The sequence below is a fragment of the Neodiprion lecontei genome, chromosome 3, assembly GCF_021901455.1.
Source record: "Neodiprion lecontei isolate iyNeoLeco1 chromosome 3, iyNeoLeco1.1, whole genome shotgun sequence".
Taxonomy (NCBI): Eukaryota; Metazoa; Arthropoda; class Insecta; order Hymenoptera; family Diprionidae; genus Neodiprion; species Neodiprion lecontei.
Genome location: NC_060262.1, coordinates 7038635 through 7065428, shown reverse-complemented (window position 1 = coordinate 7065428; position 26794 = coordinate 7038635). Strand labels below are relative to the sequence as shown.

The 26794-nt window shown below is 39.2% G+C and overlaps 1 protein-coding gene across 2 annotated transcripts in view; it reads left to right on the top strand.

Moving 5' to 3' along the window:
- Positions 1 to 26794, top strand: part of LOC107226275 (zwei Ig domain protein zig-8) — a 46387-nt gene that overhangs the window by 7067 nt on the left and 12526 nt on the right. For both annotated transcript variants that reach the window (XM_046734502.1, XM_046734501.1), the window contains exon 2: positions 25433 to 25599. In XM_046734502.1, coding sequence (XP_046590458.1) covers positions 25433 to 25599 — 167 coding nt within the window. The remainder of the gene's footprint in view (positions 1 to 25432; positions 25600 to 26794) is intronic.

Here is a 26794-nt window from a genome sequence, read left to right as displayed (position 1 = left end):
TCCTGAAAAAGTTTCTCATTTCAATCGATTGTCGGTTGTGATTTTCAACCTGACGGTGACTCTGATTGACACCAGAGCCTGAATTCGACAACTAAAATAATTTCACGGTAAAATCATAGGATAACCTCGCACCAAATTAACATTGGATTCTTACACCACGAAAAGTTTGAAATTCAATATTTTCTGCAACCTGCACTGGTACAAAGTTTTTGTATTTACTAACGACGCCATTTGTTTCAACACCCTTCGAAACTTTCGAAGATAAAATATTTAGATATGCACCAAGAAAAAGGCAACCAAAAAGCAAACGACCGCAGCATATAACGAAGTTTAAAAATATTTCCGAACCTCGGTTACAAGACTTTTGCAAATTTGAATTTTTGCTTAAAAACGAAAAGTGAATGATTATTACGTAATCACAATTACCTACAATTTTTATATATTTCTTGATAACAAATTTTAATCTAACCACAAAATGTTTTTAGTAATATAATTTTTTTTTTTTTTACCACGAATTAATCATCGTAGTATTGAAAAATGGACTTGTAACTTTTTACACGCGTAACTTCAAACCGGAAATGTTAAAAACTGCAGACAATGTTCAGAGTTGAAAATGTCGTTTGGGTTTTTTTTTTTTTTTATTACGTATTTCTCAGCGTAGGCACTAAATGTATTAAGAATTCGTGTTAGCAAGCATGTAGAATATGAAAGATTAGTAACATAGAGCGATAAATACAGGTTGGAACATTTCAACGGTAGTTTATTTTCGAGTCACTTTAACCTCTACAAATTAATATATGCTGTGGTTGTCGTGTCATAGATACATTAAATGCTTCAAACGCTGTCCCAGTTGTTCAACATGATTGGGGGATCAACGTTGAACATTGAAGATTGAGTCAAGATAATAGAATATTAAGAATGGCTTAAATATAATTGAAGATTAATTGTCAGGAATAGGATTTAGTACAGTTGTTATCATTGGGTAAAATCAGGCTTCATAAATACTTGATAACACTCCTTGACCACACGTCAAATGATTTATACAGTGTTCATTCGCTCAATTTGCATGCTTGTGGCATGTAATTTATAAAACACAGCTTACAGAAACGCGAAAAGTTTTATTTCCCCTTTTAACCACCTAATTTTTCTCTCAATTCATTACGCAGCTAGTACTGATACTAAAATAGATATGAACTGAGCTACGTTTAAAGCTTTTGCTAATCTCTTCAGCGCATCCCGTTTCCGAGTTACAGTCTGCCATAAAATGGTAAGGCCGCGTTTCTTGGTAACTTCATGCCTTAATTTGTATGAATAAAAAAAGAAAAAATAATGAAAAAAAAAAAAAAAATTGTAACTGGACGTGCCGGAAACTTTTTACAACCAAATTTGAATTCGGCACGGAAAACGAATCGTAAAAATGTCACCTCAGGTTTCGTTCCTGACGATTAAATTTTAACAAGTCGAATTCTGGCTGACTATCCGAATTCACTTTGCTCGACTTCAGTCAGCCTGATTAATTTCCGTGGGAATTCTTCTACTTCAAAACGAAACAGCCGATTCTATTAAATATCTTTCGCTTAATATCAACGCCTGTATCGGAACAATGGCGACAAAATACAACACGCGAGACTATAATCGAAAAGTATAGTGAGAGACAGTAAATTTTCTGATTACGGCTACATAACTCATCTTCATTTTTGACCAAAAGCTACATTTTTCTACGATTCATTGAATTTAAAAATTCTGTAGTATGTTTGATTCGAATTAATACGAATTGCTGACCTTCTCGTTTCGACGAAATTTCCTTTTATTGTCTGTCAATTTCGTGAACCATAGTTTAATTACTTGTCAATACTTCGTGCTGAAAAATACCAATTCGATCATGATTTTCCAGCATCACGCCTTTGGGAAATTATCAATCGTTTATTTCTATTCAAAACAAAATACTCCGAGTCTCGAAAATGCTTTAATAATCAAGCGTCGCTTTCAGATTTCCACCTTAAGGATCGTGGGAGTATTATAATGTGGGTATTATTCTCGGTAGCTTGAAGCTCGTAGCGAAAATTCACAGCGTCTGGTTGAAAGAAAATTGATAACGTTTTGTGAACCAATAAACTTCACAGCTTGACTCAGTCTGCTGTATTATAGCTGACTAAAGCACTTGATTACTCCGTGCATCCCACAGCGAAGCCAATAATTATGGCGTCGGAGCAATAATGATTCTTTTTAGCGATTAAAATTACCGAGTTTATAAATTTCAAACTGCTCTTTCTTTCTTTCGCCGTATCGAAACGTGGAATAAAATCAGCTGGGTGAAAACTTGAGAAGCAACAACCGTATGCATCTTTATCAAACTGAAAATAGTATTTCAGATTCAATTTTACCTAAAAGTTCATGTTTTTCAGCTTTTTTGATCAGAATATTCCGATCGTGCGATCGAAGATTGTAAACTACAATTGAATTGCGTACCTTAAAATTGACGGGTTCTAGGATAAGTCGGCAAATCGAAATACGTAACGAGCATTTGAATTGCTGAGTGGTTAAGGTGTTTCCACCTCTTTATCAATACGTAACTTGACTCACATTTCACTTTCGAATTATTCAACCCGAGGGGTTGAACTTGGCGGAAGTAGCAGATATTCGTTAAGCGTCAACAAGTTGTAAATAAAGTTAGGGTGAGTTTGAAAAGGACGATATATAATTTGCACGGGTACCTTACTCGATGTTCCTTGGGAATTTAATACCTACTCCATGCTACGATATAACAATTACCCCTGGTAAATTGTCAAAGGAATGCGATACGAACGTGCGACGAGCCTTGGAGCGATCAGTCATTCGCGAAGAGACGACGACGGCTTGAAAATGAAAGTACAATATATATAATATATGCTCTTTTTTAGGCAGGTACGCTCATAAAGCCGAGTGTCTGTTTTATTTGTCGTCGCGAAAGAAGTTGCTTTGAAAAAAAAAAATAAATAAATAAAAATACGAGTATCCTCGAATTGGAAACACTTTTTATCACTCGCACAATCGTTTCTCAGCGTTCGCAATCATGAATTGACGTGGTGGTGTTTACGCGGAAAATTTTGTGTCCTGAATTCCGATTTCATCGATTTGGATGAAAGTTGGGCGAAAAATTCAAGCATATTGAGTCGAAATGATCCACGTATGATTTTCAGCTTTGGTTTAATCTATTTAGACGAAATTTTAACGATGCATGAAATGTCCGGTATAGACTGTCACGAAACTTTTTGAAACCTCCAACACCTCCGGTTACTTATATCCTGAGTTTCAAAGAAACGATAAGATCCATTGAAAAATGAAATTTGAGGAAAAAATCAACCATTCGTTGGAAATACGACACAATGTGTGTTTTTTTTTTTTTTTATAGTATCTGTTTAGTTATGGTTTTAAAATTATGACAACTGAAATTGAAAGAAAAAATCTTAGTTCTAAGAATTTATCGTCAACTTTCCTTATGGAATACGGTACACGATCTTTCGTTTTTGATTTATTACAATTCATCGTCGCTCATTCAGTTACTTTTCATTCAAAATCCACTATGTGCATGCGTTTCTTTCTCGCAATCTATTACCATATCGAAATCTTCCTCGCATGAGAATTTGCCCCTTTCACCCCTGTTCGAATACGTAATGAACTACACTATTAGCTTTTGAGGACGGTAAGAAATGCGGGTTCTGCCTATCGCAGGAAAGCTCGGCTTTCCAGTTTGGCCGGCTCGTTTCGAGCCGATTCTTCCGACAGTTGACGGCCAACCGCAAACCGAATCGATGAATCTCGAGGCTCGTGATTTAAACTCGAGAGAACGAGGACCTGGCGTCATGGCCGGATGAAATACACGCGAAGTGCTAAACTTTTCATCATCCGAGAGCGTCGTTCCCCACATTCGCGAAGCGAAATGAAGTCGGATAATTCAGCGATCCGGCACAGCAGAAACCCGGACCATGCATCAAGCAGGCAATATTGTGAAATCCGCGGCGGGCCTCCGGACGTCAAAATTTATCAAAGAGAAATTTACGCCGTTGGGGTAAATCATCGCTCGATGGAAAGAGGTAGCATTTTTCGTTACGAGCTGCGGGGGCGGCGGACGTTGCAGGGAGAGAATCTGAAATTTATAACAGGATAAGCCGGTCTAAGCTGGGAGCACGCGGTCAGATCGTGACCCCCTTCGATGACAAATGAGGGGTGCAGAAGGAAGCTGCGATAGCGAGGGGAGAGAAAGCGAAAAGCCCAAGTTCCGACTTGTGAAAAATAAAAAATAACCCGGTCCAAGGGTCGGCTCGGTTTTTCCGGAGATCGTGGGCGCTGATTGCGTCACGTTTCTTTCGCTTACAAAGCGGGACGACGACTTTTGTCCATGAGCCGAAGACGCGGAAAGGAACCAGGCAAGCCTTTCGAGGGTGGAAACTGGCAATACCGCCGGAGGAATACAGATATACGAATGGAAAGCAATCGGCGTAGAACAAAAGCGCGTCGCGTCATTTGATTTTTTTTTTTTTTCGTTTTTTCCAATTTCTAAAAATATTTATCCTCCATCCCCGCGATATTCTCGGTAACTTTCTTTATCCGATCTCCCTAGACTCGGAAAAGTTTCATCTCTGGTCTCGCGGTAGTTACTCACCGAATCAATTCCAAAGTTTCGAAAACCCGGAGAGATTTGTGTACGAAGCTTTATTCCATATTCCAACTTATGTACCCGAATCGACCCTGTGCAAAGGGCAGCGTTATTTTCATGACGATTTTGCAAAGTTTTGCAAACCTCTGGAAAAGTCGACTCGCGTACTTACTGTTAACATCCGAAACCGAATCCCTGCATTTTTATTCAAGATTCCCTTAACGAGGAACGTTTCTCGGAGAATTGAATCACTCAGCCGTTTCAATCGTACCGTAATCGCAACATCGATAGTTATCTAAAGTTCGGAAGTATGCGTTATGTCAGAAAACAAGACCGAAGACAAATTACTAAAAAATTATTGGTATGCACCAAAACGTGGTAATTGGTGCCACACGGTGGTATTAATCATTCGGAACAATCTAATTAATTTTTCAACATTCGTTACCGCCATGCTTCGATATTTGAACAGGTCACGATAAGCTTCAGAACAATCATATCAATTACCGCGCAAAATAAATCATATAAAAATACTCAAACTCTTATGATAAAAAAGAATTCGACGATAGATTTAGAATATTTTTAATCACTGATCTTTTCAGAATTGTCAGAATCACTGAATTTTCTTTTACAGAACTCGTGCTTCAACGTCAAAGGTGTGGAGTAGATTTATCGCTCTGATAAATCAGCGACCTCGAACCTCATTTGCAACTTTTCGAGATCAGTTGAACGTACAGTTCTTGGCGCCACCATCATCAGCTTTACAGGTTACCAACACAGAGCCACGCCGACTTGTTAATTACACACGCTCATCCTTTGACCTAACCCTTAATTTCATTGGTTTCCGACAATTACTTTGTTCTCGTATACCATGTAGGTCTACTTCTATTCGGACTTGCCGACAAGCAGCTTACGCGAACGTTAAACAAGCCGAGCTTTTGTTGTCTCGTTTATCTTTGTCGTTGAGGGTATCGCCGCGCCATTATGGTTTCGCCTTTGAGAGTACAGGAATAAAGCATTGCTGGTTAGAACGTCGAAGCTTCGAGTTACGTCGGAGTGCAGTATCAATTAAGAGGGTATAAATATGCAAGTAGACGGAATTTTGGAAACTTATAACTTGACAACTAATTATTAAAATTGATTGGGATCTTTTTTTTCAAAAATATCAGGTAGCTTGAGCTTTAATTACGTATTTATTCTGTTAGAATCAATTATTATTGATATTAATAACAACAACCGCAAACGGATGAACCAATTCAGATTAAATTTGGGAAAAGTGTTATGGATACTTTTTTTTTCTTTCAAGAAAATGGAGATTGAAATTGAATTTCTCGTAAAAAAATGTACAAATCACTTGTGAAATCACAAGGAAAACATAAATAAATACGAGTAGAATTATGCTGAATGCTTCGCGTTATTTTCAACTACGATGCTTCGCATTGCTCCATTTTGCTTTGCAAAAATATGTTTATACAGCCCGATATACGTATTTTTGGAGAAAACAAACCCCAACCAAATCGAATAATTTATTACCATCGGTATATTGAAAATTCAATTTTTCAGCCATCTACTTGCACGCACTCTCACGAGATGGAGGAAAATCGCGATTGTATAAAAAAAATTCTGTAACGAATATTTGAAATCTAAATTCGAGTTTCATCTATATTTCATTGGGATTCAAGAAGTGATTTCAATCGAATTCGCATCCACCTCTCAAACACGAATTTCATCGTCCCTTCGAACATCTCGATACACTCTTCCGGGATACACGCCTGAATGACGAATGTCTGGTTCATTGATTCACGTCCCTGGTGTTTCACGATTCGCGGAAGCAATGAAACGGCCAGAAGCCCGACTTGATTTGATAACATGGATTTGATTTTTGCGCAGTTATTCTTCTTTATCATCAGATTCATGGTTTATTGCGAAGAGTATAGACAGAGAGACTCGTAACAATGTAAGTTCAGCAAATCTAAGCTCACGATAGATTTTCCAGATCATAAAATCTCTCGGAGTATTTGACGACCGCTTAATAACGTACAGATAAAACGTAAGTGCTCCGTAGATGATTCCGTCGCACCGTTGATTGAAGTCTTTGGACGAATTAACGCGATACTAAAATACTTCACTTAAACGTATCCCCAGCAGAAGTTTGGAAATGAAAATCCAAGTGTAATTTGTCATTAGATTCTCGATTAAAGGTTTTCGGGTTCATCCGAAAGGCAATATAAAATAAAACGCTATAGCCGATCCCCTCCAGTGCTAATTTCATCAAAATACGATTTTTCAGAGCAAACGTTTTGCGATAAAGGACGTGCCAGAAACTCGGGGAAGTTGTCGAGTTCTCACGTATAACTTGCCTGGAGCTAGGTGAAAATAACGCGAGAAGTGGAGCGTGGGAAGAGAAATGAAAAAGAAGAAAGCAGCAAATAAAGGAAAAAGGGGTGTGCAGGGGTGAACAAGAAACGCGGCCTGGAAGAGAGAGGAGAATACTCGATGTTTCCTATTGACACGGGAGCGAAGAAAACCTGCCGCGGTTCTCGGCTGGTGTTGGTCCTTGGCTCGTTGCCTGGCAGGGCTGAGAAGTGTTTTATACCTGTGATAAGGAAAAGAAGTTGTTTAAATTCCGATCAAGAAGTACGAGGATCGGCGTATTTGGAATCCGGCCAGTAGGAAGCACAATAGAATTAACAACAAATGAGCGTAAACTTCCGACTAGCTGGACCTCCGAAAATCAGAATCTGAAAATTTTTCAAGCCTTCGAGCTTGCGTCCAAATATTAACGTCTAATTGAGCATTGATTGGCAATTTTCTCACCGGATAACAAATTTCTAAGAACTATTACGATAATCTACCTTTAATCTTTTACCGAAAGTTATTAAGCCGAGCTAATTATTGATGCGGAAGAAGACTTAATTCTTTTTCTTGAAACTTTTTTATTTATTGACGATCAAAACTTTTCCAACCTCTTCGCGCACAATTAGTCAATACCAAGCTTCAAGCTCTTCGTCTCTGGGCCTTCGGTTGGAAGATATTGTATCAATGAAAATAGCTATTGTAATTGTAATTTTTACAAGAACGAGTTAGGTGGAAGGTCTCGTGGAAAAATAAAAACATCAAAAGGTAACGAGTTCCACGTTTGAAACGCGAAATCGATTCGTTTATATGATTTTTATGGAATAACGAGATTTTTATATAAGTTGAAGTTTCATTTATATTAATCTGTTATACCCGTAACGGAGTAATTTATTACTCAAAATTTTCTTATTTAGGAGGTAAGAGAATAATAATTCAAGTCAGGTAAATATAATCGAAATCCCACAAACCATCTGTTTTTGGCGCTGAACAGGTCTCAGCTTTTTATAGTCAAAATTCATGCTATTTGAAGATTTATTTATGTTTAGGAAATATTTTTTTCACTCGAATTCAAGCCAACAATCACAGTAACAGCTTCTAAAGATTTGATATCGTTTTATTTACTCTGTGCATTCGACGTCGCCTTTAAAATCTTTTGAAATTCTGTGTATGACACATTACAGAACACGTTTAAAAAAAAGTAACTCATCGTAAGCCTAGAAAGTTTGAAAGTTCGGAACAGGCTCGTTGATATCGGTGAAAGTCTTAGACGTAATGCTGTAAAATTTGGTTTTCGTCCTTGTTTCTCAGGTCTTGACTGGCAGCATAGCTAGCAATTGATCGGTGGTTGATGGTTAGGCCAATCCCGGAAGTCTCGTATTGATTTCCTGACGAGTGGAGGAATAATCGTCGAAGGGGTTAGCCTGCCGAGTTAAGAGGAGTAATATAGAGGGGTGTCATCGAGTGAACCTTGTCGATTGATCTACACGCGCACGGGCTTTGGTCTGATGTCTATGCATCGGGAATGTTGATGGATTCCGGAGGCATCTATCATTCGGTCTCATCAGCGCTGCGTCAAAATCTCAGCCAAATAAACGTGGGATCAGGCGCCATTGAATGCTGAATACCAAGCAGCGGCGCGATGCCAAATCCCGTGATCTAAGCTTAAACTTCAACTTGCGAACCAACACGGAAACGGCAGTCACGTGTGTTCCTGTATACCCAAAGATGCGCCACGAAGTGTAGCCGTTGCTGAAGGCATTGATGGATAAACGCTATTTGCGCCGGGGATTCTCCCAAGTGTTTCCAGATCCGGGGATATCTCGCGCTCTCTTCCCTCGATGATCGCCTCAACGGAATCTTTGTCAATGCGTCCGAAAGAAGCCGACGTCGGTAAATTGATTTTCGTCGGAAAAGCCACGTGCCAGACTTCGGCTTAACCTTCCCTCTACGGTATACTCTTTTTTATCTTTAGGGAACCCGATTCCGTGATAATACATGAAAGCTGTTGTGTCGATGTCGGCATATCAATATTGAAATTGCAAGCTCCATCGATTCTTCTTGTCTTTGGGATTCGTGACATCAAGACCTTGAGCGTGGCAACTACTCTTTGCGATTTGAAAGAAGAGGTACGAAATTTCATTCGGTGACTTTCTTTCTTGACTACGTGGAGACCACAGTGTAGGTCACACGACAGTTTCTCATGAGGCTGAAGTTAGTAACGTTAACGTAACGATACACCAGGGTGAAAGGTCATTGTTGAGCAATTTGAGAATGACTTTCAAGGAGTTGGATTTTCAGAATAAGGGTATATGTTGTTTGCAATGGTTTACTACATTTCGGAAAGTCATGAAGGTGTAGATTAGCCATTTTTCCTAAACATGCATCGTTACAGCAACGTTACTAGCTTCATCCTCATAGTTTCTCAAGACATTGTCTAAGAACAAATATTACTGGATTTGAATTTTGATAAAAAAAAACTTTTCCTGAAACTATAATTTTTGATCAGGTTATATACCTACCTTGTCGATGAAGCAATGGATCAGAATACTTCTGGAAGAGAAATTGGAAGAAAGCAGGGTGCCAAAATAGTCGCGTTTCACGGCGTCAGAGGTCAATTTATTTCACATCGCATTCTGAAACAGCTCATAGATTTTCATGACTTATTTTATTACTTTGGAGTCAATCGTAGGAAGGCATTGAATTGAGATTGATCAACTTATTCAAGGATGTTCCAAAAACACACAGGTATTCGATCATTCTTTTGACAGTTAGTCGTAACAAATTCCCATGTGCAGCGGTAAAGTTGAAGTTGATTTTAAGCTCTGGAATGATATCGGCATTAACACACAATTCAGACTGTTATACCTCGAAGTGCGGATGAGCGAATCACTGAATATTTTTACACGTTTATGAGAAAAACGATGGTCAAGCTCACTTCGCGATGCCAATAAACTCATCTCATTCAATAAATACTGTACGAACGACCATCGGGGGGTGAATAGATTAATTGTACAACCCAAAGGTGAAGAGATTTGGTCTTTGGCTGGTCTTTATGATGGTAGAGATTATTCTTACGAGTCGTTCCTGACACGGTTTTATCATCTCCCTGACCCAAAGTGATTCCGCGGTATCCTATAATAGCACAGCATAACAGCTAGCCGACTTCTGGCTGAGCGGATTTCTGAATGTCGGCAATTTGTATGCCACGTAGACATCGTTGACCAAACCTTCGACCGAGTCGTCAATCTTAAGTGTCTCCGGGCTATTCCAGGATGGATAAACTGTCGTTTCTATTGAACTTCGTCAGTTCTCAATCTTAGTATCCTATCTATCTACCCGAGAATGTTGCTGCCGGGATTCCAAAACCTCTGCCGTAACCATCCTGCGCATCTTCTCATGTTTCTGTAAACTGATTGCAAGCGAAGTCGTTGTGTACCGAAGGGTGCCATTAAATATTCCAGAGAATGTCTTGCACAGGTTTGCCGAACCTTGACTAGGTACCTGATTAAATTACGCAGTTTATGTACCCAGTAGCTCATAAACCTGAGCAGCTCGTCCTTAAACCTCGAACAAAGTTGCGATCGAAGACTTTCTGCGCTTCAATTTCAGTGTGGTGATTACCTTTTGATATCTGAATGTAACGTCAAACTGGATATTTCAGATTTCTTCCACGTATAAAAATACAGTGACTTTGCGGAAATTGAAGTTGCTGCGAATTTTTCACCTGAGGAAAAACTGCCAGGATCTTGAAACTACCGCCGAGGCAGATGGTTCACGAGGGAATGAAATCGAGGGATTTGAAAATAATCGAGTGAATAGAGCCAACGCGGTTATCCGAGGCAATGAGAAAATTCACATTTCCTGGTTAATTAAGTCTGGGAAGCGGAGCGGGTTGAAGACAAGTTTGTACTCTAGACTCGAGTTCATCGTTTCTATCTGTTATTTGGTGGTTTTCTTTGGAATTGCCCAGGTTGCGTGGATTGCGTGAGGGTGCGGAAGGTGATTGCGGGGGCGCCGAAATCTAATTTGCCAAAGACTGTGGCGTCGACGTCGTGGGACCCATTTCGAGTTTCGAAGCCTCGCTCTCTGTTTCTCTCCACTGCTGTTCTAGTGGCGAGCAGGCCTGCGGCTCGATGTCTGTAGAGTTCCCGATACAGCTTTTCTCCCGGTGATGCACGATGAAAGTGAAAAAAGAAATTGCCTGGGGAACCGACCGAGAGACCAGGTCATAATTTTACTCGTTAATTCGAGAAGGTTCCTGGTTACTTCCATGTCACATTAACACACCCGCGTACTGCGAAACCACATCAATCAATGACCCAGGTTCAAGTGTATCAACAGGTTTGTTCAAGCCACTCACGTTTTTGAAGTTAACGCGAACCGCAACGATTTTTGAATCGATGATCGTCAACTTCTAGTGGATCCCATACCTGATTAATTCTCAACACATGCTGAATAATGACGAGACAATTGAAAAAAAAATGTTAATCGGTGAACAAGCCTTTTAGTTGAAAGTTGCAAATCAAGTTCTATGAAAATTGTCCGAAAATCTCAGCACCTATTTATGTTTGGAAATCTTAGGCAGCCGTCATTCGGTTATTTATATTAGAATTCATAGATAATTTGAATTTTTGGAGGACGGATCTAAACCGAATATTTAGTTTTTAGTAAAATTTCGTTCAAATCAAACGAGTAGTTCTTGCTGGATTTGAAATGCATCATGCAGGCTCTATACCAGAGATATTTCTCGTTCCGAGTTTATCGCTACGACTAATCTAGCATCGAGGTCGACATTTAGAAGGTTATTCAGAGCGTTATCACACCGTAAGTGGCTCTGAATGAAACCAATCCAACATTGCAGTGGTGAATTATATCGTACAACCTCTTTCGGATGACGTCTGAAGCCCTGAAAGAGGGGTGTTAAGCTTACAAACATCGACTTTTGTCTTCCCAGACCGGCGGCCTGATCTAGGGGCTTACGGGCCCCAGTCACCCGACCCCTAATCCTTGCTTCCGTTATCCGGATGGCATCAGACGCCCTAAAAACCGCCAATAATTGGATGGCGCCTACCCTGAAGAGAACAGGGGAAATAGGAAAGTGATATGGCCCGATAATGATCATTCGGTGCTCCTTGTTCAACCTGAAATTGAGAGTTTGTCGAGATTTCGAGTCTGTATTGCCAGATTAGACGAGTTAACTTACTGTTAGCATCAATGAAATCAGGTACGGAATTACATCTGGAATTCAGTAAATCATCAGATGATTGAACGAGTGATGTAGAATTCGTTGTGAATATTAAAGCCCAAATTCGTTCCGAAAGTTCCCAGATCGCATCAATCTTGACAACTCTTATACCTTTACACTAAAATTGTAATATTGTGCAGGATTCCAAGAAAAACTCATGCGTTTATCTATCTGATAGTCAAATTATTTGTAATAAATGCTGCTTTGACGGTCGGAATTTATGCGGAGAATAAAACGAAAAGTTTTGCAATTTCGGAGAAATGAATTTATTAACTATTGGAAGAATCTTGAACAATTTCTTTTCACAGTTTCTTACGGCGAGGATCTCGTCCGAGAATAAGTTTCGGAGAAAGCGGTGATGCTTCGGGCAAAAGCTGATAGTGTTTAATTTGTTTCAGCGTAATATTATTTTTCAACGAACAAAACAACTTGAAAAACTATTAAGCTGCACGTATTTCCTGCATGAAGTCAGAAATTGGGAATACTTTCCATGTCACGCCTCATCATCGATTATATTCGAAGAAGATTTTTATCGGTAAAGTGAAAATTTCCGCGAAAAGACGTATTAATGGGAGCCTGAATATCCTGGTTCCTTCATATCTTCCCCTCCGAGAAAACTTGTTCGTTGGTAAAGCTAGTTTCTCAATGTGAACAGGAAATGAAAAGTATAATCTAATAACATGAAAGATGAAGAAGAAAAGCCCGGTCTCTCGTTAATCAGAGAGGAGCGTACTCTCACCCTGACTTATATAATACCGTGAGCCTGCACACCAAAGTTATTAAAACAATCTGGCTTGTGCGAAATTAAAATTTCCTTTGTTGTGTTAAACAAAGGGACGAGAGGATTTGTAACACGCCATCCCACCCGAGGATATCCAACGGGTAGACGAAACGAAAGATTCACGACTCGGGGTGGTAAGTGATAGGGCGGAGACCATCATCTCACGCCCGAGCCCCGGAGGCGTGACACGAAATTGCAAGCTCTTCGTTCAATAGTCTGGGTGTAGGTTGAATGGCGTGGATGGTCTATGACACAAGACGTCGTACAGCCCGAGCCTCCCTATGGAATTATTACCTTAAGGTAGCTGAGCTCCCTTCAATTACCTTTGCTAGCTTAATCCGCCCGATTTAAACTCGGAGCAACTTCGAAGCGATAACAACCAAAAAACATCAGTTACCAACAAAGCGCGAACGCCTTTTGCTTTGCGATATCTTTTACTTGTGAGATCAGAGGGAATTTCGTGTATGTAACGTTGAGGACCCAAGTGACCAGGCTTTGAATAGCAAAATTCGTTGTGCCGATAATTTCCATTCTGTTAGATTCTGTTACGACGGATGAACGTGATGTAGTATCGCGTGCTGATTGGATCTCTAGTACGTTGGATAACCCGTGGGCTGTAACCAATCTTCAAATTCGATATTCGATGTAATTACGAATCCCAATACGGTTTCCATTCGAAGGCAAAGTAGCCCGCGAGGCTATTCCTCGCAAATTGCTTAACCTTAGCGAGGACTGAGGTCCTGACAATAAACAGAAGGGACCGGAAAATTAGGATCCCGATTAGCCTCATCTTGGCTAAATGTGTCCTGGATCTGAGGCTTTAAGTTATTGCTCCCATATTTCGACCATGCAGTCAGGCACTGAACCCTTGTTTCCACTTTGAGAATAAACGTGTACCGGTTTATCTTGAATTTCACTTGGTATCTCGCTTTCAGTCGAGACATTGTAAGGTTACCTCGAAAAGCACTTGCGAGATGTAGGATAATGTATGTGCAGGTCGAGATAAGTCGGTTTCTCACCCTTTAACCATTTCGTATATGACTTAAAATTTTTCTAATAATTTTATTGTATCTTACGAAAACTACACCTTAATTACTACTAACTGTTAACAAAACTGTGCTGATTGTTATTTGTCGGGTTATGTAAATAAATCAACTCACCGATTCTCACGGAAATAGAAGTGAAGTTAAAAATGTTTATTCAGAGACAATCTCCGTTTGTAAACAACTCGTAGCCATATCGGATCTGACAGCATAGGTATGAAGTTTCCGCTTTATTAGAGTCGTACGTCGATCGATCGATGTAATCGATTCACGGTTTATGCGCCATCTATCGTCCCTCAGAGGAGATAGCGAGTTGACGCGCGTAGTTTAAAACGGCACTTGAGTTACTTGCATTTACATGTTGATGCACCACTATCTGATGTTGAATTTCCAAATTGATTACAAACATTATTTTATGCATTAGTCCACATCGGTCCATTTTGGTCAGTTCTAATGTCACCATTTTTCAAAGCGTGTAAACAACTCATGTATACAATCGGATGATCATTATCGTCCCATCGCAAATCTTGAATCATTGTTTTTCGTGACCCTGATGTTTGTTATACTTTCCTCCATTCGAACCACGCAACGTGTCAGCTTCGGTTCACATTGATTGACATCACCTGTACCGACGGACAGGATCGTTGAACAGGATGATGATTCTTTGCCAATATGTAACCAATTTTACGGACCTTTTCACCGTAATGTTACTTTCCTCGGTGATTAATTCGTTTTAACGTTTTTATAGGATGTATATTTTTTCGACGTATGATACGTGTAGTCTTCAAGGAACACCACAGAGTTTTGTTTCCGCAAATGGGTTAATTTCACCAACGAAGAGAGGGTTTCGTGTTACTGACGTCACATTTCGGACGCCAAGATTAAGGGTTGATTTAATGGGTTTACCCGCTTCCGGGACAGAAACCAATTCGACGCTGTACCTCTTTCCACAATTTCTACGGAAACTCGCCACAACGACGAAACTCGCTTCGTACTCTCATTCAGCTACCTCAATTATGTTCTTTGAAGGCTGTTCTTAATAACCGTAATTCATCCCAGGTTGATGGGGAGCGGAAAAGGGATGATGTTTCGATGGGTTCTACGCAAAACTTTGTGGGTTTGACCATCTTTCTGAAATTTTTGGGTAGGTACGATGAATAACTCATTACCACTATGACTAACTTATACCTACATGTATTTTGCCGTTGCATGATGTAAATTTACCAGTTTTTTTTTTCTTTCTCACTGGTTACCGGTTTTTGTTCTCGCCTTGAAAGCGGTAACACATTGTGAACAATCTATCTTGAGAATGTTCTTTACTTATACTGGCGATACACCAGATCAACTTTCCTAGAAAAACCACCTGATTTATGAAATGTGACAGACACTTGGTAGGTGAATAGTAATTTTTAAAATGCCGACTTTAGTAAAGAATCACTTTAAGTATATTTCATCACATTATGAACCCCAAATTTCAATCTTCAGTGCGACATTTTCTCTCATACCGACTTATTGTTTCAAAATACTTCCTACTCGTGGTTTACTCTGACCTGCTGACTATTTTCGGCATGTACGGAAGGAAAGCTCTGCAATTGAAATTTTAGCTGAGTTAGTGCAGAGATTTTCCTGTAAACTTTTGACACACAAGCAATTCTTTTTGCGCAATCAGTTTTTGAAACATTCTCAAAATTGGATTCGGAATGGAATGCATGATAACAGTTGAAACAAACCATGGTGGAAAAAGTTCCTTCGACTTTCTGTGAAAATAACATTATTTTTTAAAGTATTGAAATCCGATTGTGGTTTTTGAAGAGAAGTTTTAACATAATTTCTTGGTTTCTTATAAGTACGTGTAGACTGGCTTGCTTTTCCGCAATCATTTTTCTTCCATCATCGAGGGAAATTGGTATTTTTTTTTTTCCTGTTTTGAACAATAATGTCGATTTTGGCCGAAACTCGTAAAATTTCAAAACAACATATGAAATTTTCTGTTGTTTGCTATGACCACTGCTTTTTTATTTTCGTAGTAACCGACAGTCGATTATTATAATTTTTGGTCGAATTTGTAGGCTTTTATGAACATTGACGAAATTTTATTTCAAATTTCAGGAGTAGCTGATTTTTTTATTCAGTTCTAGATGATTGTAGATAATTGCAATTTTTCGTACCTAATATTTCATCGTTTTCTATAAAAATTATCTAACGGCACAACAATTCGCTACAAATAATAGCGTGTTCCCAACAATAAGAGTTTCTACTTTCAACGTTACCGTAGAATATCGTGGAAATCATTTTCACGATGAATAAAAAAAAAGAAACTTTTCTTCGTACATTATGCATATAATTTAGTCCCCAAACTCGCGAACTTCCTTGAACAAAATTCATTCTTTATGAAGACTTTATTACAAGTACGCAGAAGAGTTGATGGCTTTTGTTTCGAAAAGACGAAAACCACTTAAAGCCAACCGGGGTTTCGGGTTCGGAAGCCTTCCCTTGTCAAGAGGCGTTGCTCCGCTGCCAGCAGCTCAAACGCAGGCCTCACCTGTGTTCCGTTGAGCCCTTTGGCTCGTCCGCTCAAGGCATCGCAATAAGGCGTCTGGACTTCAGGATTCAAGCTGCGGCTTCTCCGAGCCGTGTAAGAGTTTGAATGCCGGGTTCCTTACCCTCCCTATTCCACCCATCCCTTGGCGCTGTCTTCATCGCGCTCAGCGTGACGTTGAGAACGGATTTGGGCCTTACAAAGGGCACAAAGGGTTGCCTCTCCGGCCAATCTACCCACTTTCCTGTTTCCCTTGCCCAAGGATCCTGATTCTCATCGGCCGATTATCTTTACACGCGTTTATAAATAGGAACTTATGAAATACCTGTATGAAATAAGGTGGACTGTATTATGATTGGGTTGGGTTAGGTCAAGTTAGGTTATGTTAGGTTAGGATGCAGTGAATTTATGCCTCTTCCTCGAAAATATGTCACATACTTGCAAAATTCTTTTCAAAACTTGACTTATGTCTACAACAGCATTCCGCTATTGTAAAGCAAACGAAGGTAAGAAATGACAAAATGACTGTTCTGACTATCCAAACACTAGCTCGTACCGTGAAGTTTGATGATCTGTTCCGTTGTTTTTTTTTCTCCGTTCTTCAGAGGCTTGAAAACGCAATTAGCTTCAGAAATATAAAGAGGACAGGTAAGAAAAATGTTATCGATACCAAACGCCATTAAATTTAATACATGTTTCAGGGTATCAAGAAGAATGAAATTTTTTTGAGAATTATATTACGAGTTTCAAATGACCGAAGAACACTAACGAAGCCTGTTAAACTTGAATATCAGCTGAATTGTGATAATGAAAATTGAGGAATACGTTAGGGGAATAATTTTCTGTTCGTCAAAGGAACAGTTTCTGTGAATTTAAATGAAATGGTAAAAACATATAAAGATCGCGTATCAAGTGTTAATGATTATGTTATACTTGCCTATTTACGAGGGGGAAAAAAATGCGATGTAATTATACAGCGATCGATAAAGATGGCGATACAGTATTTTTACGCCGTGTTTTGTCTTTACGCTAATGCGAAGTACCCCCGTTATACATTTCATTCCGCGGCGAAACACGTAAATATGTATTACGCGGAAAAGCGTATTCCGCAGGAAAGAAAAATAAATGTGAAAAAAAGGGCATGGTTGTAGAAGAGAAATTTACCGGGCACATTCGTTTGCCTTCGTATTACACGGTTTATACGGTTCGCATTTACAAATATGTAGAATTTGGTACGGGTGTGTTAATTCCGGTTAATTAATCTGATGATCCATATAACTTAATAAAATGATAAAAAGTGGAATTAAACTGAAAAATGAGAAGCGGAGAGGAATGAATAAAAATATGTTTCACCGTACTCTCAAGGTTTCCGGGTACTTTTTTCAGGATTTAAACAGGTTTAATATAAATCACGATGAAGTGCAGTCCACACGACTGAATCCAAGGAATTAGTTCGGATTCCGTATTTTATAATTAAACACTTTATGCGATCAATAATCTGCGTGCGGAATGCGCAAAGAATAGTTCAGATATGAGCAACTGTCAAAGGTGTAATTATGAATATTGAAAGTTCAACCTTCAGAAAATATGTTAACAGGAAATTTGAATCTCAAATTTCTAAAAAAAAAATGTTATGAATAAATTTCCACTTCGTTGTTCAAAATTGATTATGATTAAAAAATCCGTCAACTTTGCATCTAGACAGAAAATGTTTGCTTTACTTGCCACAATTTACATATTTCAATTATACATCATTTTTAATTTGTTAATATAGAAAATAATAATCATGCTGAGTCGATGGTCAAATATTAGGACGTCTAAGAAAAGCTTGTAGTCGTGAAAAAAGAAAAAAAAAATTCGTAAACAAAAATTTAGACCCTGCTTGAATCGGAAAATATTGAAAACGTGACAATTGGTACGGTATTATGGAATATTCCAAATGACGTATTCCCACCACGTACCAGGTACAAGAAAATTTGAATATTCCGGAATATTACAGATGTCATATTCCCAGCACGCGTTATTCGACGTCATACCAACGTGCCGCAGACAGAGTATTCTTATACGAATCGTGCCAAGAACTTGTGCCAAAATAGGTCATTCTTCCTTTTGAGGTTTCTAGTTCCATTCGCGTTCTGAGAATATTTTTCCTGTTTGGTAGTATTAACCGCTCTCAAAGATCTTGCGAGTACAGAGAAAAGATTGATACGATTTCTCCTCGCGGTTATTATATTTCTATACTCAACAATAACTGTACCGCAATAATATTTTATCGCGGAAAAAAATGAACAATTTTCACTGTTAATTTGGATCTTGGAGAATACATGAAATCTTCACGTAGACTACAACGATTGATACAGTGATAGTGTTGATTTTTTATGAAACGAGAAATTCGGAACACATGTTTTATCGTCCTACGATCCAATTGAATTGTGATCCAATATTGAAATTGACTTTCAATTTTCGTGGGGTTCAACACATCGCATTGATAGGCTACCAATAGAAGTTGAATCAAATTTGTACAACGTTAAATATCATGTGCGATCAATGATTGAATGAGTGTTGAATTTGAATGAAATGACGTTGCTTCAACTCGATTGGTTTTTACAGACGCACCTCTGAATTTTGCATTTTTTAACTTTGAAGCTAAAGCTTGAATTTTCAAATCATCAACATTTTGAAAATTGTCGCGTAATCTTGTATCGCACCAGATAAAATTGTACAACTCGACGGTCGAGTGAAGTATCTTAACAAAATGTTTCAGAGGAGAAAAAAAAAAAAAAAAAAACATCAAGTATCTCTGATGATTCGTTAGATCTTTCAGCATTTCGAATCCTCAGAAAATATAACGAGTGTAGCTGTGACGATCAATGACGTCATGCAGCGTCGGATTTACGCATCAATTCTCTCCGCAATACCGTAGTTTGAACTTTTTCCTCAATGCTGAGGAGAGGAATATATTTTGAATGATATCAGGAGACGAAGAACTTTTTAACACAGATAGTTGCTTGCCTCGAAGACTTCGCGGTCCTGAGGACGTTGATGAAATCTTCGGGAGAACAAAAATCTCGGCTCTAACGGGTTTTCCTTTCTTTTGGAAGTAGAAAGAACTGAGAATTTCTTTCACCTTTAATCACCGGGTAAAATGGATGACGAATGAGTCATATAAAATATTCTCTCTCATCCACTGGATAAATTTCACCAACATTAAAATGAAATTGAAACCGGTACTTAAAAATACAAGGTTGTAATTATTACACGAAACGCAGTTTCATGTGGAATCATCCCACCGTAAAATCCACACACGGACCTCATATTGTCAATATTCAGAGAGTAATTAATACCGTAGCGCATAATTTCAAATATCAGGCATGAGTGAAAACGCAGGTAAATTTCCATAAAATCTGTTCGTACATATTAATCACCGTTTTTGAACCCTGCTTGTCGGAAGATGAAATGAATGTGCCAACATGGCACCGAGAAATTCTACCGAGATAATTTTTGACTAAAAGTCCAGCAACTATTTTGTTTGTGCTTTTTTTTTTAAATAAGCTCTAAAATTCCTACGCGTATTTTGCAATGACCAAGAAGTGACAATTGCTTTCAAAAAATTTACCGTATCGAAATTGAACGTTCCGTTTGATCAGTTCGAAATTCTTGAGGCAGTTAAACGCTCCGTCAATAATTGACACGAGTATCGATGTCGTCCTGAGTCGAAGGTCTCAACGGGTTGGTTTCTTCTCCCCCCATACGAACTTGTTGACAATTTGTCATATTAATTATTGATTGTAATCGATAGAGAAATTGAGATAAGTGACTTCTTTCAGTGAGCGGCGCAATTAAATAAACCTTCGAACCTAATAAACGAAGACAAGTAGATGAAGAAACTGGAGTTACGATCGCCTGTTCAAGGTCAGTAACCGTATTAAAAAGGCAATTTCATGAATTTTCAGTAAACGATCGGGGTCAGGAATTTCGATTTATACGTTCTTTTCAGTACTCTTACGATTAGTCTTGGAGAGGATCTACGAAGAAGTCGACGAATTAATTTCAGGGCATCATTCATTTTCGTTCACGATTCGTCAAGCATTTTATCATATCGAATATCAGGTTTAAGTTCAGAATTCACATGGAAAGATTCTCATAATACAGAAATTTCATCCCTTTGGCGTTTCACGTTTCAAAGCAACGCGCATAATGGAAGTATTTTAGTGCGTAGAGGAACTTGGAGCGGAAGTGCGACTAACCTTGTTCGTTAGTTAATAGGCAACGCAAGCATCCATTGTCTAATTTTCATTCTTACGTTGTAAGTCCGTACTGAACATTTCCTACATTCACGCACCAAGCTCGTAAGAAACACGTGAACTTTATTCCAAGATAAGCGATATTTCTTACTCGAATTAATTTCAACCAGCCAATACATTCAATATAAACAAAGTCACCTCAACTCAACAATCTCATCACATCATTAGTTCGACGAATTATTCCAACGATAGAAAACGTTGGTTGTAGTCGCTTTCTACATCATTTGGAACACTTTCCTAGTTTGGTGTAAACAATTTTCATTAGGATAGGTATAGTCGACTTCTGATGAATACTGGATTTCTTGATCTGGGCGCCAAAAGTGGTCCCACAACTAATGCGCAAGTGTGGACAGCGAAGATGTCGAAGTCAAGTTAATGAACCATATTTGTGCCTCTTGCTATAAATAATAAACAGCATACCCCGGGCAAACGTTCTTTTATTCATTGACGGTATGTTGAAGATTCCTATCAATAAATATTCACAACGTTGTGGAAGTTACGTCATGTGAAAACAATAAACAATGCTTTTTTTAAGTAACCGTCGATTTTTTTCGATGTCAGAAACCATCGTACACCCTTTCCGCTCCGGGTTCCTGTACCCTGAAATGAACGCGACACTACGAGAGACCCAGAATTGGTAACACAAAAACTTGTCATATCTAATGTACCGAATGTGCGAGACTAAACTTGGCGACTTTCCATTTAAAACGAAAAGGCCAGTCGATGTCTGAGGCTTGGTAGTGGGTCTTGAGAATTCCAGCCGGACAAAAAAATTGATGCGATGGAGAGACGAATAAAAATTTTGACCTTGAATCGTTTACCGAAAATCGTCAGAATCGCCCATACATAAATGTATTTTACTGGATAAATGAATAGACGCGTGCAACGTAAGAAGTTGAAGGTAACCGCCAGGGTCTAGAAGCCCGGGGGGATTCAGCAAGAACTCGAGAGAAAATTCTGGAGAGGTAATTCTCGACGGTCCGTACGATAATCTACTCTTCGTGGCTATGGCTGTGGCAAGAAGTTTCCATCCCACTGACTTATTAACTTTTGACAGTACGCTTTGCCAACATTGTTACAAAGGAAGGTAGCCAGCCATTGATGCAGCATGCGATATCATATAAATTACAGGCAAGATCCATGGATCCGTACCTTGTCCAAACCTTCCGGTAGATTTATATCATCTTATGTATCGTGCTCGTTTGAACTTCGAGCATTTACTAATATTATGTGATATCGGTAGGTCGTTGTGTGCGTTTTATAGTTTCTCCAATTTTTCTGGAGACATAAATTGAAACTAGTGACACTGAAACATATGAGTATTCACATTTTAGGGCTGTCTTTTTGGCTCGAACAGAACAGACTGAGGTACGAATACAACCATCGCTTGTGCGATATTGCGCGTGGCTAAATGGCATAAGGTCGTGAACGTCCTCTTACGACCTTGCGCTGTTGAAAAAGGGCAGAAGGGCGTAGTAATATTCTTTTTTTTATTGTAACTAGGCTCCGAACACGAAAATATGGCCTGAAACGTTAGAATTTAAGAACAGTTTAATTAAAAGTCAAAGGTCGTGTGCACTGGGAGATACGACCTTCTGCTACTGAATCAATCATCAAAATTTATCTGAACTAATAACGGAACTAAAGGTTCTATACGTCGGATTTTTTTTTTCTACTTTTCTTACTAATCTAACTAATCAGCAGAAGCTTGTGTGTGCTGATAGATACGACCTTTTGATAATGATTGCATAAGTTCGTAATCATAAATGATTATTATTATTGTTATTCCTATCATTCCGATATTTGACGATTTGGATAATCTTACTGTATGATTGTTAGTTTCAATTTTTTATGCGTTTCATTGGTTTTTAGAACGCTTGCAGAAAAAAAATTGGCAGCCACGACCTCATGTTTTCATCTTCGAGAATTTTTATGTTTTCTGAATTTTCGTTTTCATCATTGCGTGAGCAAGGGGTGAAAAAAACAGAAAATTATACTGTCTTTTTTCACTAAAATCGTATCTTTGGTGGTCACGACCTTATGCCATTAGACACGTGATTGATATCCGAACATCCAACACAGCTCTCGAATATAATCTACTCATGATATCCGGTGGATATCCACTGGACGTCACTGTCCCGTGCATCACTACCGCCTATATTAATTATGCCTGGTAACGATCGCACGTGGAATTCTGCAGCAGACGTTCGAGTTGTTCATACCTACGAAATATTCACTACGTCAGGTTCCAAGCAGCTCCCAAAGGCAACGTTTCGAGTAGCCGGTACAACGTTTGAAGGATACTTTATCGAAATTCACAAAAACTTGGCGATACTATAGAGCAGTAAAATTTCCAAAGTTCCATGAATTCTTATAATTTCTGAACGTCCTATTATGCTCAACGCGTTCATTAACAGCCTGACAAATTTGAAAAAAGCTAAGCAAGCGTAATCATGTGGTGCTGATATTTCAAAGGATCGAAATTTCCTGGTATGATGAGAGAATAGTTTGATGGAAACAATATTTTTCTATTTGAATCGTGTCGTATCGATGCACCAAACATGCGAAGTAAAAAAATACTCCGCGATCAATTATCGGAAAGCAGACCAGAAAGCTTGACCATTTTATTTGTAAGGTATCTCTAAATGAAAAATGCTGTATCACGCGTCAAACATCGTTTTTTATTTTAAGATTCGTTTAATCTCTTAATTCCAGGATTTTCAGCGTATAATTTTGTATCACTCCAACAGTTGTCTATACTTTGAGAAATGAAAAAGTCAAGATCCCCGTGACGTCTGGAAATAATAATTCGTCGAACTCCCCAACTTTATTTCACGGGATAAAAAGGGTGGACGACTGCTGCACGCGACAATTCCTATATACTTTATTTCGACCCATCGGCGTCTCCGAGTCACCATATTTGACGTGACGCGTAGAGATCGAGTAAGAGATGAAAATCCCTGCTCCATGACAAGCTGTTCAAAGAGGGACGCGCGAACCCACGGTATATAAATCGTAAATTGCACCTTGTCATCTGTCTGCGAGCTTTTCATCCTAGAATTTCTGTCCCGCGAGCCGAATTCTCATATATCGTCTCTTGGGCTGCTTCGAGATACACATCTTATACGTAATTCCGATATGGTACGGAAAACTTATCTCGCGAGGAAAAATAACGGCAACTCGAACCATCGAGTTATCTGCGAGCAGAGTGCCAAGACATCGCGCAACGTAAAATCGCCGCAAAAGAAGTTGCATAATAACATGTTCCGATTTGCCTGACGTCAATTCTGGTTCACCGTATTTTATATATTCAGCAGTGTCGCATTAAGGACTGATATGTCGACTAGTTGGTACAACCCCTTTCACGTGAACACTACCCTCTTGATCTTCTTGGATACGTACTTGGTCTTGCCAACCCCGGTAGCTCATCCCCTTTGTTTGCTGAGCACTTCCAGCGCAGAGAATAAGTCACCGTGCTAACAGAGATCTCAAGGAGGTGAAACGCGACGAAAAATGGAACGAACAAGTCTTATACCCGGTACTCGGTTCGAGAGAAGCGACCAATACTCCTCAGTCGAATTACTTTTCCTCAATTCATCTAACGTGAAGATTTCCGCGTTTGGAGTCGATATCCTATTTTTTTAATTGAAAATGTGTTGAATCAAGCATCACGCGTTCTTCATCGAAAAACACTTTTACATTAAACAAATGAGCTACTTCGAATATCTTATTTGTATATTTGTGAGTCTCTTTGTTCTAAATATACAGTTCTTATTTTTCAGATCTACTTGATAAAACGGCAAACGTTACCTCAACGATTGAATAAATCACTTTGAAGTTCCATGAACGCAGACCACATGGGGTCCTGACATAGACGTTACAATGCAATTCCAGGTATATATGTGCAGAGATATCCGGAGGGCGAAAGTCTTTCCGGAAACACAAAGTCGTGATCCACATGTCAGTAACACCCGGTATTGTACACGCAGGAGAAGCTTTTGTACGCTGGGATATTTTTTTCATCACGCGTAACCTTTTTGACTTTGAAGCTTCAAAGTGTTCTATTCTCTGACAACACAGTTACACTAGAATTGACGGTTGGAGCGTATAGAGTACAATGATCACTCGCAAGATTGCTTTTGAGGCATAACGCTTAAAGTACATTACGCGATACCGTTAAATATCACTCGTGTCTTTACGGTAGTAATACTGCAGCATTATGATAACATCGTAACCGAATGTCACTAGAAGCACAGTTGAGCTTCTAAGCGTTACAGTCGATTCAATGCCTAGTGGCTCGGGCACAATAGCTTTCCGAGGTCTGGTTCTGGCGTGACTGAAATTGCTGTGACCGCAGCAACTTATTCGTCCTCATTTATGGGCCATAAAAAAAGTTGATCCAGGGCACATGAGACAAATGAGAAGGTGCATGCAATGTACAGAATCGAACATTTCCGCTGAGACACATCGTTGAGCCTGCCAATAGAAATTTATTGTTACATTCGAATGTTCTTCTGCTTATGTTCCAGGTGGAGAGGCCTTCGGTTCGAGAAGATTCTGGACGGATTTTCTTGAGGAGTGGCCAACACCAGGAACTGGACCGTACTTCGATACAACGGTTCAATCCAACGTGACAGGTCTCGTTGGAAAGACGGTACACCTTGTCTGCAAGGTGAAGAACCTCGGAAATCGAACGGTGAGTTGTGTATTGTTGACAGGATGCCTGGTTGTCTTTTGTAGAAGTGATCGGATTCATCGAGTTTCTGTCAGAGTCGCAAGGTTGGTGTGAATATCCGAGGCTAGTCGAGCTGGCAATGAATCAAATTCATAAGTTCTTAATTCTACTTCAGACTAACCCTTCTCTCTTGCTCCCTCGGTTAATGAACATAAACTTTCACTCTGGGGCGAAAAGGTCACGGGGTTGTAATTGCTGTGGGAGATCGTTTGCCTGGTTATACGCCATTCTGCCTCACAGCCGAACTGTTCCGAGACTTACAATACATTTTCACCTATTGCCACAGTGTCGAAAAGTCGTCCACTTGACATCTTGTTTCATCGACCAGTTTCTTTAACAATGTTACACGATTAAAGATTTCTGAAACTGGCTAGTGAAAAATTCCCGTACTACTGACGGTAACAAAAATTGTCGGTGAAACAATTCACAGGTGACGCAACTTGTATATTTAAATTTGTTAATACGTAATAAGTCGAAAAAGTTTTGACTCTGAAAAATATAACGATATTGTGTGACATCCGTAATAAAGTCAGAAAATATTCCTCTCGGGGTGTCTGAATAAACATGTTACCTCGAGTTGCAGTAACTCTGCGTTGAATAGTAACACTTCCACATTCCGTAATGTTTTCTTCCTCGGTGTTTCATACAGCATCCTTCTCTTTTACTGCAGTTATATAGGCGGGTAGGCACCACACATCTTTCAGTGCACGTAAAAGCGTGGAAACGAAATACATTCTAAACACATCGCAAGGGCTTTACGACAGTTCATAAATAGCAAAGGACAAACGTCCTCGTCTACACTGGCTTGTAGTAACCGAGTACAAACACAGTTTTAATCTAAAAGCTCATTTGTATGCAAAGCAGGGCTCACGTTTATATGAACCTCAGCTACACGTACGTTTCGTAATATATTTTGTTGATAAATTCACCCGTACACTTTGCCATTAAAAATAAAATGAACCGTCCTTACGCTGAGACCCGTTATGGCCTGCGTGGTCTCGACATTTCGGATGTTAGATAGTCCATTCGAATAATGGACTGATTGAGCATAGCGAAACGAATCAACATCCGCTGAATATTGATCGTCAACTTCGGGAAAAAAGGCTATTGCTACTAGCTAAAACGCGTACAATCAACAAAAGCCAGATTCAACCGT